General features: G+C 37.3%; 1 protein-coding gene across 4 annotated transcripts in view; it reads right to left on the reverse strand.

The window, feature by feature from the left end:
* Nucleotides 1–3190: 3190 nt before the first annotated feature.
* Nucleotides 3191–18825, reverse strand: part of NR3C2 (nuclear receptor subfamily 3 group C member 2) — a 275839-nt gene continuing 260204 nt past the window's right edge. For all 4 annotated transcript variants that reach the window (XM_084626273.1, XM_084626274.1, XM_084626271.1 and 1 more), the window contains exons 8-9: nt 14991–15148; nt 3191–6773 (exon numbers count right to left, since the gene is read on the reverse strand). In XM_084626273.1, the coding sequence (XP_084482399.1) occupies nt 6618–6773; nt 14991–15148 (314 nt within the window). In that variant the 3' untranslated portion in view covers nt 3191–6617. The remainder of the gene's footprint in view (nt 6774–14990; nt 15149–18825) is intronic.

Below are 18825 nucleotides of genomic sequence, written 5' to 3' on the forward strand. Positions count from 1 at the left end.
TTTTCACTTCTCTTTAGCAGAACACTGCTGGGTTCTCGGCAGCTGGTTCCGCACAGTGGTGGTCTAGTGTTGTAGCATGGGTACTGGTTGTGCTCCTGTTGGAGTCCTAGTTAGTCTATCCTCCTCGCCTGGCAGGTGGGTGAAAGTTCTCTCACACACACACTAACCTTGTTTCTTTTACTTTGGGACCCTCTCAGACCAGTGTTGTCCTCTAGGACAGTGAATCAGGTAGAAAAGATGGAATTAGCTTTATGTCTCCAGAGACATAAAGTGCTCTGCTCAGTGCTCTGCTCAGACTGTCTTTTTGTCCTCAACAACAAGTGTAAGTGCCTGGACCCTAGGCCAAACAATGAATGCAGGAGCTAGGACCTCTTTGATCAGCAGAACCTTCAGTAATGACAGTAATTAGGCAAAGTTCATCTCCCCTCCCGTGCTGGCAGGCTCTTGCTCCATTATTCTGCCTTGGCTCTAGAAGTTCAGGCTCAGTAGAATCCTCTGTGCTTAACTCTACACAGAGGCCTGAGAAAATCATTCGTCTTAATGCTCTTCATGGCAGGTTTCCCGTCTCCCCCTTCCAGGCGCATTCTTGCTCACATACAGCAGAGGACTCGCTGCAGAGCTTTCAGAACTTGGCTACGTAACTAGAACTGAAATAATCAAATTGGTTTTAATTCACATATTCAGTTACTTCAGTGCAAGTGTGTGTGTGGACACAATGTGTGATCTGTTTTAACATAATAAATCCAGTCTTACTCATGTAATCTTGAAGTAGGGCATTCTTCTTTTGGATTAAGTAACCCCACACAGACGAGCACCAAAATAACTAAAGGGGGGAATGACTGCTGGTTTAGTTACAGTAAATCCTTGCTTAACGTCACATTTTTCAGGAACATAACTACAACGTTAAGCGAATCCAATTTCCCCATAAGAATTAATGTAAATTGGGGGGCGGTGTTTCAGTTCCAGGGAAATTTTTTTCACTAGACCAAAATATATATATATATATATATATATATATATATATACACGCACACACACAGAGTACAAGTTTTAAACAAACAATTTAATACTGTACACAGCAATGGTGATTGTGGAGTCAGAGGGTGGGATATTTCCCAGGGAATGCCTTACTGCTAAATGATGAACTAGCACTCGGCTGTTGTTAATGTAGCCTCACACTCTACAAGGCAGCACAAATGGAGGGAGGGGAGACAGCAGACAGAGAGAGATGTGCATTGCCCCTTTAAGTATGCTGACACCATTCTAAGTACATTGCCTTTAAAAAGATCAGAAAGTTGAGACAGCAGCTGTGGCCAGCAAGCTCTCTCCGTCCTGTTCCCACCCTGCTCTATATGGAAGGGGTAAGTGGGGGGAAAGCGTAGGGGGGAGTGGGACACCCTGACATTAGCCCCCTTCTTTCCCCCTCCCCTGCACAGCAAACACAAGGCTCTGGGGAGCAGCACATGGCAATCGGGGGAGGGACAGCTGAACTGCTGGCAATTGATAGCCTGCTGGGCTGTTGCTGCACAGGGAACTTAAGGGAGCTGATAGGGGGGCTGCTGGTTCCACGCCCCCACCAGCTAGCTGCAATGGGTTGCTTTTCCTGCAAGCAGTGGACAAAGCAGATGGCTGTCAAACAATGTTGTAAGGGAGCATTGCACAATTTAAACGAGCATGTTCCCTAACTGATCAGCAACGAAACAACGTTAATCAGGATGACTTTAAGTGAGGAGTTACTGTGGAGACAAGTCCTGCCCTTCCATGCTGGTACATTGCTCTTTACTTCAGCATGGGGGTCTCCACAATTGCACCATGCAGATAATTCAGGCCCCCTTAACTCTCACACACACTCTCTCTTTGGTTTCCCACCCCATCTCCCCCAGTGCCTGCTGTCCCAGTCTCAGCTGCCTTGTCTAATTAAACAGCAAGGCTGCAGCTGTAGCAGTGCAGGACTAACTTACCTATGTTCCCTATAATAAACCACACTAAATGGGGCTTGACATGGTTTTCTGAAACAGGGCTGAATGCAGGTCGTCCTGGTCTATATATGTTCAGCACTGAGTCACCCTTGTTGATATTAGCAAACAAAATTTGCCTTTAGTGGCAGTTTAAAAGTAGAGGTAGGACACTTCCCATCTACCCAAAACTTTAAAAGAATGGAAATTAAGGGAAGAGAATTGTACATTTCTTTTCCACAGTTGTATTGGCCACAATGCCCCAAAACACTCCATAAAGCTTTTACTTCCATCTCAAACAGACACCCAAAACCAGCGCTGAGCTCCAGCACCTCTAGGCTTGCCGCATCAGTTACAAATTAAGCACTGCCAATAACCAACATGTACCCCAACTTCATCAAACTGGTACTCCAAAACACACAACCTTCACAGATCAACACAATTGACTGTTGCACCACTCAAGCATTTTGGGAAGGGGCGTGTTATTTTGCCTTACCACTTGTGAGGTCACTGTTATTCTTTGCTGCTGAACGAGTTTCGAAGATGTAGGGTAGGATTAAGATTTCTTGGCACCAAAACATTCTGGTGCAACGTGATTGTTGCTGCTCTTGCCTGAAATTCAGAGGATTAGAGCGCACGCTCCTAGCATTCTGAACTTGTGCAATCAATCGTGCACTGGGGAAAATTCTAATTATGTGGACAATAATAAGTAGCCATTGTAGGAGAGTATATTCCAAGTGAAGATACAGGTAAGAGCCTAACTCCAGCTTTTATTGTGCTAAACCTTTTCGTAGTTCATCATTTTGTCTGTCACTCGCGTTTCTTTTGTGTGAGACGTGCTTCACCTTCCGTGTCAGTCTCATGCCAGCTCTCCTGGAAAACACAGTTGCCCAACTTGCTTAAGCAAGCTCCCAAGGTGGGACCTGCCACGCTCCTTGAGCACCTGCCCTCTCAACAGGCAGTGTGTGGATGTTAGCGCCACCACAACCCACCATTATAAAGAGGCTTGTAAAAATAGATTTCAATGTGCATGAAGAATGACAACAATTATGTAACACTGCAATTAATTTCATGTTGTCTAAATAGATTGTTTGGAAGTAAACACAGGCTTGTTTCCAAGGAAATCAATGCACCATCCACTAGTGAAGATTAAAGCGCAAGGAATACTTGCAAACCATTTTAATCCATGTATATTTGTACAATTTATATTAAAAAAGTGTACTTGCAGACATTAACAAAGACCAAACAATATTTTCTATTTATTTAAAAAGCTTTAACCATACAGAAGCAAACCCCTAATTATAAATGCATCATTATGCATAGATTTTACTGTTTACACCAGAGTGCTGACTGCTTTTATTTTTCATCCAAAAATCTATTTAAACTCCAAGAATTCTTAAACATTCCACTGACCTCAGAACTGCTGTCTATTTTATCAAGTCATTGACCTCCAGCTGAAAACATTGCTCTACAAAAAGAAAGTCAAATCTTTAACAATTAAAAGTGCATTAATTGTAGATTGTTTTAAATTCATACACGTTTATACAAGTCAGTGAAAACACCACCCTATGAATTAGCTTGATTGTAAAGTATCTTTTTAATAAGAATTTGATATTGCAAACTTGAGCCTTTCTATTTTATTTTGTGCAACTGAACATTTGCACAATGTGATCTAGTATTCCTGAAATACCTGCTGCAGTACATTAAAACTATTTTACATTTTATAATGTGTATGCAATGTTCTTGCGGTCTATCCCCATTCTTTCCTTGCAACAACATTATTTAATGCAATCAGCATAAGCCCACTTTTAAAACAGACATTTTGAAATTTCACTGAGTTTGTCTTATATTTTGCAGGAGACAAATGCCTATTTCATTCTAAACAAGTTCAAAATACTTTCATTTCTTTGTTGTAGCTAAAACAGTATTTTATATTTTTTGCTGTAGATTTGGTTAGTTAATGTGAGATGGCTATTCTGCATAAGTATTCTGGAGAAGAGAGTACTGTCTCTTAAAACATCTGTATCCAATTATATCTATTGAATGATTTCTAGCAAAAAAAATCAATGAATGGTTTCATAAACAACAGGTGATTAAAGTAAAGGATTTATTGTAATCTTCTTACAGTTGTTTGCAAAGACAGACATACGTTTTTGCATAAAGATATAAATTGCTTTTTAAAACTAATTTAGTGTGTTTGTAATTATATGAAGTTTCTGTGAATTATGAATTGTACCAAACCAAGATTAAAAGCAATAAGGTACAAAAAAAGAGCAAACAGACAACAATTTGTATTGGGACAGGCATTTAACGGTGAAGTTTAGAATATGGCTTTGCTATTTTAACCAAGCAAAGTTACTTAGAGATAGAAAAGGAGCTAGTAACTTTGTTAATATAAAAAGCTGCTGCAGACTGTATTCACCCCAAACCTGGCTATTTTGAAATTCCATTATCAGTATTTAGAGAGAAAAAAAGTAAAGGATATCTGACCATGTCATTACTGTAAACAACCATTCTGCATGCTGTGTATTTATCACGTTGGACATGTGGCTTTCATATTGCTGTGCAGGTCAGTTGATTGTATTTAAGTCTATGAATTAGACTTCCAAAATTGCAAATAATATATGTATGTATACATTTATATATAAGATCCCCCTCTCTGAATACAGCCTCTACAGATTACCCATTGCATAAGGCAGGTGTCATTTAAAAAGACAAGCAGTGTTGACTCTATGTTGCATGTGCCAGAAGCACACCTCGGAGTTTTGAATTAGAAAGAGTGGGTGAGTTTATTAGATCACCATTTATAAGAATGCTACATTCTGACTGGTCAAGGGACAGCTGTAGCTCAAAAATGTCACTGTTGCCCAGACAGACAATTTAGGAATCATGACTCTCTGAAAAATTATTCTATTCAAATTAGTGTATATATAATAGTAACAGTGATGTTCAGAAAAGTTCATCTTGTCTCTATTCTACTCCAGAATTTTGTATTTATTTACAAATTGTGAAAGTCACCCCATGAAAGGTGCATCTTCATAGCCTTCCTTACACCAGAGGACATGGTTTTGAGACAAAAATTGATAACTAAGATAGAAATGTTCACAGTGAAAGTATCTGTTTAGATGTAGGTCTGCTTACATTTTTACATTAATGTTTTGAATTTATAACTAAAAACCCCACCAAGATAATCTGCCAGCACCGTACATTCATCCTTCCCAATCAAAATATATACAGTATACTTACTGTAATGATCTGTATGTTCCCTTAACCATTATTGGAATTCACTCTCCTAAATCAGAGGTGACAACTGGACCTTTAAGGTTACGTGCATTCAAAATGAAAAGGAATAACAAAGAATTTGGAAAACTTTAATTTTGAAAAAGAAAAAAAAAATCATTTAACATCCTATGATTTGCTTTTATCTCCTTGAGGAATCTGGAGTAGAGGGCAGAAACTCACCACATCATAAAGCTGGCAAAAGCTTTTGAGAGACTGTAATGTCTTGTTAAATGAAACCACCATAAAGCTGCAAACACAACATAGTGTAGTTTCCTACAGAAATATGAAGCAGTATTCCTAAAATGAGCTGAAGTCACATATACTTGCAAGCAGTTGACAAAAACGGAGAAAAATGTACCGAAAAGTAGGCTTAAATACAACTGAAAAAGGTTGTGTGGTTATTTACAACAGATCGTGTAAAATGGTAAATTAGATATGATGCTAAAAAAAGGCACAGCTTTCCCTTTCTTAAATACACTGTAAACGGTTCATTATGCATGCAGAACATTTCACTTTACAAAAAAAATTACCTTGTTTGTTTAGACAAAGATAGTACTTAAATAGTCTCCAGCAAAATAGAATTCTTTCAAAAATACTTTCCCATTCATCCTAGTAACCATTAAAGATTTTTTTCTCATTTACAAAAGCTCCTTACACCTTATTTCAGGTCCTTCACAATTTATACATACAGCAATGTACAGTACAGCAAAAGACTGCGAAAAATTATTTGTAAAGCCAGCACAATAGATACTATAAACTGAAACTGAGGCATTTGTTTTAACATCTTATCCTTTTTAATTAAATAGTAAATGGACACTTAACACAGTGTGTATCACCTATGATGGATAACATAGGATAACAAATGCCGCAGGTGAGGATAACGAGTATTCCACACCAAATGTTCTGTTATTACTTTACACTTTAGGGGGGTTTTGTATATATTTTTACAAGAAAGGAATATTAATGCCCCATATTGACTTTACGTTTTATGTGCAAACCAAGGGGTAAGCTTTAAAAAGTTTGTATTAGTCCTTGAACCCTTTTAAAACAAGCAAACAATACCAGAAACTACATGGCATATTTAAAACTCCCATCTGTTAAAATATCAAAATCAAAGAGTTATTGACTAGATATGGCTTTTCATCCAGAGGAACAGGAACATTTTCTAAGTGTTTGGAGTAAGGGGGTAATTTTCAAACATCTAGGTCTTGCCAAATCCAGATCAACTGTTTTCCAAACCCTTCACATGATTTGAGACTAGTCAGAGGCTGCTGAACAAGTGTAAATAGCACGTTTAAAATGTGGTTTCTTGGGTCCTTCATGGGTGTGGAATAACACAAGGAAACTTAAGGCAAAGTTCTTCTATTAAGACATTTTCCATCACTTCCTGTGAAAGTACAGGGGCTTGGCATTTCCAGACTCCACCTTTGGTAACTGGTCACTGATGATTTCCACCAGCATGGCCGGAAACTCCACTTTCAGTGCCTGAGACTCTCGGAAGGTGTAGAAACAGAATTCTAACAAGTCACTAACAAGCTGAAATGCAAAAAAGCACACAGGATTATTAAAAAATGTTTTAAATGAATTGTGCCCACAAGTAGACAACAACAGTACCTTGGAATAGTACCAAGAAACATCAGCTCTACTGAGAACTCCTTTTCAGGAAAAAAATAGATAATCAGAACTGCTTCACCCATGCAGTCAAAATCAGCAAATGGGGAATGGAGTGAAACCAAGATACCATAAGTTTGACTTGCAGACGTTCTGAGTAGCTGCACTTTTCTTTGATTTCACTACGGGCCCATTAACCTGCATTCAAGTTTTGGATGTTCAGTGTCTATGAAAATCAAGCCCTCTGCTCTCTTCCTCAGCCCCAAGGAAAATTTTCAGGAAAATCTACCCATATTTTTTGCATCTTACTTTCCAGGTGATCAGAGATTCAGTACATCAATTATCTAGTTAATTTTACTGAGCTACGCAGGGGGCCCAATCCAGAACTCCAATTGAAATTGATAAGTTTTGCCTGATAAGGAGTGAACGCTCAGGCCCTGTGCATATTACTGTACTGACGCAGGGTCTGCAGTATTCATATGCATGTGCTAACTGATAAAGCTATAACATTTAAATGCATCTACTTTTATCCATGTCACTGGCCATCAGTTTACTTCATCCAGCTCACTACTGCAAAGGCAGAATTCAGAGAAATAAATATTTATTTTTCCAATCTTATCACAGAATCATTCGTAACTGCCTTCCCATTTTGATGGGTTACACCTTTCATTAGATAAATATATTTCACAACTAATGCCATGCTCCGGGGGTGGGGAATGGATTGAGAGTTTTATACATGAAAATTTCAGAATAGCCCTAAACTGATTAAGGGCAAAGGTGTATTTTCTATAAAACTGCAACTGTAGTTTTCCACATGGTTATCTAGGTAAACGTTGCATCTTACAACTTGTATTTCATCTTGATCACAATACTTCAGCCAACTCTGACCAGTGAGGGCAAGCATGGAGATAACCTTAGCATAGATTCCTCAAAGAGTGGCTTCCATTTTGAAATCCCAATATAACATGGCCCCCTTGAACATTTAAAAGAAGAGCAATTTAGGCTGGGATGCCAAAAGGCAGAAAGCTGTCTTTATTATTTTGGCAATAAAAAAATATAGTACATCTCAAAGCGCTGACGACACTAGTCTGACTATCTCTTAAACTTCCTTTTTCACACAGATTTTTCTTCATTGCAGATTAGATTCTTCATTCTGGTCTATACCTGCGTATATGAATGCTGTGGTCCCCTTCTTGTAATGTATTTAGCTCTGTCCTTCAGACATTTTAAAATGGGATATTTTTCTCTGTCTTTTGCAATTCTATGACAGAAAATCACGAACTGCAATTTCTCTTTGCTATAGAAGAGATGGGCTGGAGGGCAACCAGAAAGCTAAAGATACAATTTATTAAATTGTGCATGCCCTTCTTCTTACAAACAAATACTGGGTTCTAGTAGTAATATTAGAAAAAGAACAGGCATTTCAAAAATAGCAACTGTCTAACTATCTCCTAAAGTCTTACAGTATGTTAAGTTTCAGAGTAGCAGCCGTGTTAGTCTGTATTCACAAAAAGAAAAGGAGGACTAGTCTCTACGGTGCCACTAGTACTCCTTTTCTTTTTACAGTATGTTAAGTCATCTATCATTTCTGCCTTGGACTAACTGACATCACTTGTCAAAGTCAGAATGGTGTGGACAAAATCACAGAATAGATTTGGGCACCTTGTGTTTGCCAGCAAACAAGAGACCTGAATCTTAGCACATTTTCCCACTGCAGTTCATTAAATCATTGTTCCCCATGGCCAGGCACATCTAGCTTTGTACATTCACCTGTCTTCATGTGCTGCTCCATTGACTAAAAGCTACAGAATTTTCTACTTAAAAAAACCTGTTAGAGCAACTTTAAAGTTACAAATGACTAAAAGTTATGCACGACTTAATTCTACTCCCATATGTGCTTGCATTATGATACAGACTTTAATTACATGATCAGAAATGTTCTCAAATACCATAACATATTGTTTAAATTATATATATGTTCATACACACATTTTCATTACTGTATATATCTACTTAAGCCATGCAGACCCCAGTAAAACAACATGAGGGAATAATCCTGCAGAGCCCTACATAATTTTTGAGCATCTTGCACGACTTATTTATATTCTTACCAACAAGTTAGTAAGAAAAAAAGGTGTATTATATTATATAATGTGAGCGAGTACATGATCATGCAATTAAAGACTCTATAGCATGCATATACACAAGTGGAAAGATTTAAGATTGCGCATGTAATTTGCAGAGCCCTGATTTCTTCAACAGATTTTACCTATTTACACTGGGCTGATTTTAGCCTATTTGACAGGTTTTAGATCAGTGGTCTGAATCTTATTTTCTCTTGTTTAATCACTTATGCCAAGGGGGTGTAAAATATTACTAAATCAGAATTTTCACTCACTTCGTTGGATGGAGGAGAGAGAGTGTGTGTGTGAGAGAGAAAGAGAAAATAATACAACTTGGAACTGTTTTCACTCACTTTGTGGGGGGAAGGGGGAAAGAGAGAGAGAGCGAGAGAGTGTGTGTGTGTGAGAGAGAGAAAATATAATACAACTTGGAACTGTATTACTTTTCCAGCTAAGTTCTGTGGGGCTAGGAGGGAAATAATACTAGGCATTTCCTTTTCCACATCACCTCTCCCTCTCTGGACAGTGTGGAGAGGTGGCTGGGTAGGGATGGAGGGGAAGTGCCATGGAGATAGCCCACATGGAGGGCCCCTCCCTTTGTTAATGCAGAACGTTCAAATACCACACAGATGAACACAGGATGAGAATCTGAATAGAATGTGCCATGAGTTAAGCAAAGTGTGTAATGTTCACAGTTCTTTTCAGAAAGCTGGATGCAAACTAACTAATCTAAGTAGCTATTAGCGGGCTCAGTCACTTTTCCGCAAAATGATGTCTAACACCGGGAGGCTTGAAAATACTGAATTTTCAATACAATCCACACTGTATGTATCATGTGGGAAGTGCTTCTCACCAGGTGCATTTTCAGGCTACTAGGCTTTTTCTTGTAAGTGGGTATCATTTTTTTTTACCCTGATTTTTTCCTGAGTTGGATTTATTTAGTTTCTACTTGTGTTTAGACTTCCCTGTGTTACAAGCCTCACCCTGGGTCATGGCTCCTCCTTCTTGTGAATAAAGTCTATTGTATATATGAAACACACAACGCAAAATGACACAATGGAAAAGAAGAAAGTAGGGCTCAGAGGGATAATTAGAAGATTGCTGTACAAAGAAAATCTAATGAAAGGGTTGAGGTTTGAAATGTATCAAAATGGTACTGTATATAGAAGTATGCACTTTCTCTAATTCTATTTTCAGTATTTTCACAATGGTCCTTGCAAATATGGAAAGCAGGAGTTTATAATGGAAGTGCTGATACCACCTCTACTAGAGCTATGTGAATGGCAACACACTCAATTAGCCGTGTGAATGAAGGCACCACTGATATCACAAACAGAAAACAGTGAGATCTTAGACAGAAATTATTTATTTTTACAACCATTAATTGTTAAAAAAAACTATTAAATTACTAAAGAGTTACTTGGATGTTAAGATTTTGCTTGCTTAGGTGTGAGTATATAGAATAAATAAATTCTACTTCCCTCAAAATTCTTATTAGTCACACTCTTGCCAGAGGAAAAAAACAATAGATCACTCCTACCAATTATATTAAGTTGTTTAGCTCACTTTGATAGAATGCAATAAAATGTGGTTTTGTATCTTGGAGTATGTAACAAACCTTGCTCCATAAGCACCCCTAAATAAATAAATCCCAGGTGGTGGTGCCTACATTGTGTATTTTATTATAAAGACAGAATTCATAATATTTACTTCAATGTCACCTAAACCACAGTAAGACATGAAAAGTTGCTATCCACATAATGAACTAACTATGCTGGCTTTTAAGAGTGATTTGATAATATACTTGGACAGAGATTCTCACTTGAGTGCATTAATCATTAATGAATAATTGTCATTTCTACCTAATTCATGAACAGGCAGGGTGTTTCACAAAAAACACACTGCATTTAAACATTTTTAAGACTAAAGTAGGCTTATTAAGATTCCTGCATCTTTATGTAACGATTACTGTCTCAGTAACCAGTCTTAGCATTTGCACTTTATATTTAAGATCTGTGAAATTCAAAAGATTAATTCCCTATTAACCAAACTTCAATTTGTCATTATTTGTTTTTTCTATGAAACTTTCACCTATATTACTCTTCAAATTCAGAGAAATGAACATCACTCCATCACCAAAGACCACACAGTTATAGTGGACCGCAAGCCAGTGTGGCATTTTCATGGCCAATAGTCACCCAGATTTCAGCCTTCTGATTTTCACCATAACCTTGTACATCCAGGAGTAACAAAAACTGCTTCAGGCTGCAAAGGTGCACATTACCACGCTGAGCCCTTTCCCTACACTGGCAAGATGAGCCAGTGCTTTCACTTAGAAATCCCTCTCAATCTGTGTCTATGGCATGAAATTTTATGGTCACTCCTTGACTCCTCTCAAAGTTTACCTACAGTATCATTATGATTAAGACTACATATATAGAAACCATGATTTCATAATCAACTTAACTAGAAAATTAACAAATTCAAATAATTTAAGGCAGAGTTTGGGTAACAGCACAGTAATTTCTCCCTAGTATTAGTTACAATATCAGGGACAAACGCAAAGCCTCAGTGTTTTCATATAAAGTAATGCTGTGAATTCATGACACACTGTATTGTACCACCAATATCAGCTTTTTTCAAAGAAGTAAAATCTTTGTTCTCACAGCCTGACCGTATGGGAAGATCCACTTCAGCTGTACAGTATTCCCATCAGGAACCGTAAATATTAATAATTCAGCAGCATGGTCCTTAAAGAGTTTATTTTTATCAGGCTGAAAATATCAACAAGCAAACAACAGTGCAATACTCATCATGCCATGCCAAAGGGTATGTTCATGTTAGGGTTTAATGACGCTGCATCGAAACAAAAGCACTTAGAATTCAAAGTCTGTTTAAATATCAGTTAGATTGAAACTGAACTCAACTTTTGTTCTGAGAACTGCTGAAACATACATTAAACTCCTTATATGAAACAAAGATTGTCAAGATACAACCCTTGCCCCCAGAGCAAACTTGCTCCAGGAGATGTTGAAAATCCAAATGAAAATTTTGATAGCATGTGTAATGCACTGTTTATGATGTTCCAGCCTGCTAGTTGTCTGATCAAACAGAGTGGTTCACCTACAAACAAGGTCTCTCTCTCTCTCTCTCAAATACCCTTGGTCATTCCTTGGTATGAGCCTTACCAATTTGGTTAGGAAGTGGAATCAACTAGCCTCACTGCATTATGGTTCTGAACAAACAACACTGTTTAATGAAATCATTAGAAATTTGCTTATGACAGTCACAATTGTTAAAAAGAAAATCCCTGAAATGAGGATTAACTATGTTGGTCCCCACAACGCTGATAAAACTGTGAGTGTGTATGTTTGTGTTTGTGTATTTCAGCTATCTGATGCATATATCTTCACCTGAACCATTCAGGAATGGTTTTGTTCTTCAGTTTTGTTTTCAGTGCTTGAAGGTTTTATGAGCCATTGCTTAAAGTTGCTGATATTTTCAAATACTTTACTGCCTACCTGCTCTTCCTGAAACTTTTTTCCCCACCATCTCAGCACTTTTCTGTCTGCACATATGCTCACCATGTGGATGAAAGGCTGAAAGCACTGAGCAGTATAAAACCATCTAATTGGTTATATGTTATTCATATTATTTAAGCCAAATACAGTATCATTCAGTATTCAAATTTCTTATTTTATATAGTCCTTAAAAAAAGAATATTTAAGAACGAGGTTAATAAAAGCAAGTCTTAAGATACAAAGAAACTATATGATTGTGCAGCACTACACCAGGGTAAAGTAAACTCCACAAATGATGATACGCTGCCTTGCTCTAATGAAAAAGCTAGAGGCAGCCGCAGGACTGAATAAGCATGAATTCTAGAGAGCTCCCTTCAGGCTTGTGTTGCAAATGCCAATGCTGTATCTGCAGCAGGGATACAAACATGGGATTTCAGCTGTGGTTAGAGAATTCACAGGACTAAGTATATTCTGATCCTTTAAACTTACATGGAATGAAAGTTAAAATTATATTGGTGACAGCTGAAAAGTATTGACCTGTACTGAGGATTTTAGCAAAAAAAAAATTTTTTTTTAAAATTGCACCTTCATTTCCATGATAAAAGCTGAGAAATTCCACTCTACAGGGGAAAAGAGCACTTCTCATCTCTTGTCAACCTTACTGTAAAATTATTCTGATGTGCTTTGTCTAAATTAATTTAACATTTGGCCAATTTTGATATTGAGATTAGTCTTGGGAACACACATCCTCGGGAACAATCTAAGCCAATACAAGTAAAAAGTAAATTGTAAGGAAAAAAATAAACAAGTGCTTGACTGGTAAGTCACACAAAATAGCAGTGTTGTGCAGACAACTGGCTGTTTTAAAGAGAATGCTGACAGCAAGACGTTCTTTAAAAATCCCTTAACTTGCTTATACTAAAATAAAAAGTAATATAATAAAAATGGCATCATCAATTCTGATCCTTACTAAAAATTAAGTAAAATACCACGGCATTCTGAAGTGATTGATCAAAACACTATAGGTTACAATACTAATGCAGCGTTTTGGGTAATTACTGTAGAATATTGTATTATTTTAAATAAGTTTGGAATTCTGTCAGCTATTACTTCCCATCCACACAATTCTCCTTATTAAAAAAAGTACAAAAGAATTACCAAATAAAACACAAACTCTATATTTCAGAAGACAATTATGTAACTTTCAATGAAATGTATGAAAAATATTACAAAAGCAGGGGCATGAGAGGACTGTATCAGGTGCTGTGGAGATTCATATGTGAATAACTTGCAAATGACTTTCTTTCCTCACCAAACCCATTCCTTCAAACCAAACAGTAAAACATCCTTCATTGGCAGAATATAAATGAAAATGGATCTCTAAAGAATGAGCTATTACTGCAGTACTAATAATGTCCTTTTCCTCCCACTGAGATTTTAAAAGATTTTAATGAACAACAGAATAATATTTGAAAAATAATTCCATATGTACATTCTGTAAACAGACCTCAGGCGCTCTTACAGATTTGACCTAAACTGCACTGCACTGTACTAAGTCCACAAAAATGAAAACTAAGACAAGTACAAAAGAGAGACATTTATATGCAGCTTCTACAATTAGGGCCCAACATTCTACATGCAGCTCACAACAAAAAAAATTTTTTTTTCCACATCAGGATAGAGTGAGGGAGTTTTCTTTCTTTTGCTATACAGTTTAAACAGTGTTTACTGATAGCCTTGACAGTAGGTATGGTATGCCTCTTGTAACTGGTGGCTACAAGGTAAGCCTCTACATCACAAAATACCTTTGAAACAAAATGGAGGGATAGAAATAATTAAAATTCAATTAATGCTGGATTTGGAAGCTCAGCAAAGCTTCAAGGGACCCAAGTTGACCCTAAACCATTAACAAATGTTTTAGAAAGATTGAGTTATGAGATTAGCAGTTGTAATGGGTCACATATTTGTTCAACAATGAAGTAAACATTTTATTAACAAACCAGTTCTTAAATTACAAAAAGTGTGAAACTCTAATCCAACACCTTGTAGTTGAATTGACTCATGGGTGTTCCTTAAGTTTTAACACCACACAGCATATTTCACTAATCTTGCTCTCTGAAAATGAATTGTTTACACCATTCATCTGCTGGTTTAGGGCCAGATTCCAATACTTTTACTCATATTGGGTAACACCTGACTCAATGAATAGTTCTGCTGAGTTCAACATGATTATTTGTGGTGTGAGGTACTATTCACATGAATAAAAGTATCAAAACCTGGCCCTTAAAGGTTTTTATTTTCTAATTTTATGTGCAATTTCCCCCTAAATTTGTCCAGAAACTTCTAACAGACTCTTTAAAAACTGATTACCTATTGCTTCCCTGCTGGTTAATGTAATGAAAAATTATTAGTTTACCTTAAGGGAGAGATTTTTTTCTTTAACCCTTCTTAAAGATGCCACCCTATGTGCTTTAAGATCCCTAATAGATTATACTTACATCGTGCATGGAGTCCAGAAGCTTAGTCAGTTGGTAGAATCGTTGCCAGCTTTGTCCAGAGTTACTTGGACATTTAGTTACCATCTTCCTTAGTTCTTTGATGTAATTTGCCCTCATTTCTTCAAATGCAGCTTGGCTTTTGAGGCCATCCTTGGGAACTACCAGTAAAATGACATCTTCATATTAATATTCATTTTATTGATTATTCTTATATTATCTACATTATAAAGTTAATGGTTGAAGGGTTATAGAAGTGTCTTTGTGTTGTGTGGGAGCATCATAAACATTTTCCAATGATATAAGAGTCCTTTCCAGATCTGTGTATGTGGATTAGTATATGCAGAAGGGTTAAGTGGGGCAGAATAGCATCTTGAAAATACAGCACACACTAACCACCCAGTGAAATTATTTTTTCATTTGACCTAAGCACAAAGTGATAGCAGAGGGAGCAGGAATCTTTCTCTAGAATTGAGGACACTACATACCATCACTTGTCTGCTATACTATACTTGGGGGGCGGCAATGTACAGCACATACTTGCAATTGCTTTGATATTGTACTGTACTCAGATTATAACGGCCAGGTGTGGAAAAGCTACATCAAAGAACATATTTCTTATGCAATCAAAGAATGTCGGAAGGTTAGGACATTATTGAGCATGTGTGTAATATCTTAAAGAGAGCCATCATGCTAATGCAGAGCAAAAGAGTATTTTTACTAAGTTCACATTCTGCTTAAAGATTTGACCAGATAATATGTCTGCAGTCTCAACGAAAGCTTTCTTCTTAACACCCCATTATAATTCTGATCAGTACTAGAGAAAGGCCCATTTCTGAAATTCTACTGAGCATACAGTAGAACCTCAGAGTTATGAACACCTGGGGAATGGAGGTTGTTTGGAACTCTGAAATGTTGGTAACACTGAACAAAACTTTATGGTTGTTCTTTCAAAAGTGGACAATGGAACACTGACTTAATACAGCTTTGAAACTTTACTATGCAGAAGGAAAACTGTGCTTTTAATCATCTTAATTTAAATGAAACAAGCACAGAAACAGTTTCCTTACCTTGTCAAAACTTTCTGAACTTTTTCCATTTATTTTTTTAGAAGTTTACATTTAACACAGAACTGCACTGTATTTTCTTTTTTTTTTTTTTTGTCTCTGCTGCTGTCTGATTGCATCTTTCTGGTTCCAAATGAGGTGTGTGGTTGACCGGTCAGTTCATGACTCTGAGGTTCTACTGTAGTACTGATTTCTGTGAGCAGTTTGACTGACTTCCGTGGAACTAGTACCAATGGTAACGAGCGTACCATTGTCTATTTGGAAACTTCAACCAGATTATTCACTGTAATAGATACTACACCCAGTGGTAAATGTTTGTGGGATCAGACCAAAACTGAATCCTGGACCTGCCCTTGAAAAGGTTACTAATAACTCTCAACAATGTCATGGTGTTTCAGTATTCACTAAATTGTTTAGAACAGATATTGTTGAATCATGAAACAAATGTAAAATCTTGGATGTATTAACTCAGGTCTGCAACAAGAAAATTAAATACTTCAGGTGCAAGAAGTGAGTTTATTTTCTAATAGTTAACTATGGTAGAGGATTACCTAGAACAGGATTTTTTTAAATGTGTGATTGGCATCTCTACAGAGACTGTCCTGTGAACACCTTCCCTCTTAATCCCACAGTTCACCTTCCTTCCCACTGTGATCACAGAATGTCCATGTGGCTACTACCAAAACTACTTACACGGAATAGAGTTAGGAATGAATTTAATAGTTTTTTAGCTGCCTACTAAAGCAATTTAGCAGTGGGAAATAAGGAAGAGATCTACAATCATGTGACCAGCAAGCATCCTGTGAACAACCACCAAGTGCCCTGGGGACCACAATATGAGAACCTCTGGTTTAGACAAGCTAACAGGTAATGTGTCAATCTGAAAACCAAGAGTAAATAGATTTCTTTACACATTTTCAATTGCAATAATAAACTTGAAGGCACACAACATTCAAAGACAGCTAACACAAAGCAACCATTGTTTTAAATAGATTTGTGAGCAAAGTCCATACCGAATGAATAAACCCAACCACCCTTTTTTGATGGAAATATAAATCACCTTCAGTAAAAAATAAAATAGTTACAATATGCCATGGCACTTGCATAAAATGCAAGGACTTCACAATTTCCTCAATATTTACAAATCCATCCAATTAAAAGTAGGAAAATATAACTTTTGATCAACACTCCTGTATTTCTGATGGCATTATAAAAATGTGAATTAAAGCCATACTTCTATTTCTGTCAAATATTATTTCTTTATTTTACTGTTATATTGGAAAATTATTACACCATCATCTTAGCCAGATTATAAAAAGAAGAAATAAGATCACAAATAAAAGAAAGTCAAGCAAAACACTAAATTTTGGAGGTCTGCCGAGTGTTTCTGATTTTACTTATTAAATGCAGAAGGCATACTGGCAATCATCCAAGATTCATGGGCTGGGGAAAAGCAAGAAAACAATTGAGATGTAATGTGTGGTTTCTTCCACATGTAAATGGAGTGAAACTTCCTTGATGTGGTCATCATAGAAGTTTCAAAGCAAAAAGTACACTACACGTGACATGATTCAATAATAATGAAAAATAAAAATAAAAACAAGCATGGTATTTTCTATCAGAATATAGTATCAAGGTGAAGTTATTAGAAACTGGAATTATTGCTGATCACAGAAAATATTCTATATGCATTATCATAATCTTCATTTTATCCTACTTTCTTCCTCCCTATTAAAGTTACACAATGTAAATAAGCGGAATATCCCAAAACTGACAAAAAAATTTCTGTAGATTTTCAAAGGACATCATTGTCCATTTCAGACTGAACCAAGTAATTTAGTTTACCCAACAAGTTCTTGCAATGAACTCTTACAAACCCATTTGTTAATAGTCTAAGAAAAAGGTAGAATAATACACATTTATCTTACTGAAACAACTACCGCCACATTTCTATATGCAATTAAACTATTATTACTTTTCTATAGTTTCTCTCCCTTCACTGCTAATTACAAAAACAGGAGATCCACTTATTTATTCTACTCTGTTCTATCATATATAGTTTCTTATACCACTCTCACAATCATAGATAGTATCTGAGCACGTTCCAGCAGTGCATTAAGCAGCATAACTAATATCTGTCACTTGTGGTTTGTTCTTTCTCTCCTCTTGTTCCCAGGGAGAGAATTGTCCTGTGTCCCTGTTGAGGGGAGGAGACAGAAAGCCGGGTGCTGCTGAGCTCCACTTGGCACTGCACCTGGGAGAGGTTCTAGTATGGAGCTGGCTAAGAGCCGAAGGGTATGTTGACACTGCAGCTGGAAGTGAGCCTCCCACCCTAGGCAGACAGACTTATCCTAGCGAGTCTTGAGTTAGCATGCTAAAAGTAGCAGCATGGACATTGTGTCTTGGCCTGGAGCTTGGGCTCTTATACCTACGAGGTTGGGAGGGCTTGAGATCCCAATTTCCAGCCCAAGCCACAATGTCCACACTGCTATTTTTAGTGCATGAGCTCAAGCCCAGGCCAGGAAGCTCACTACTAGCTGCAACATAGACATGCCTGAAGTGGCCCCTGACCCAGGTTAGAGCAGCCCTAGACTTGCTCTCAGCTGCCAATAGCTCACAAGTAGAAACCAGGAAGAGCTGAAGTGCAGTGAGTCTGAAGGTTCCCCAGATGAGCACCCCACCCCAGAGCTGGTGCATCGGTGACCAGATAAAAGGAAGGCTGTGGGCTGTGAAAGTGGACTCCCTCACATACCACCAGGGGGTTGAGCCAC

Source organism: Lepidochelys olivacea (genome assembly GCF_965140295.1).
Source record: "Lepidochelys olivacea isolate rLepOli2 genome assembly, chromosome: 4".
Lineage (NCBI taxonomy): Eukaryota > Metazoa > Chordata > Testudines > Cheloniidae > Lepidochelys > Lepidochelys olivacea.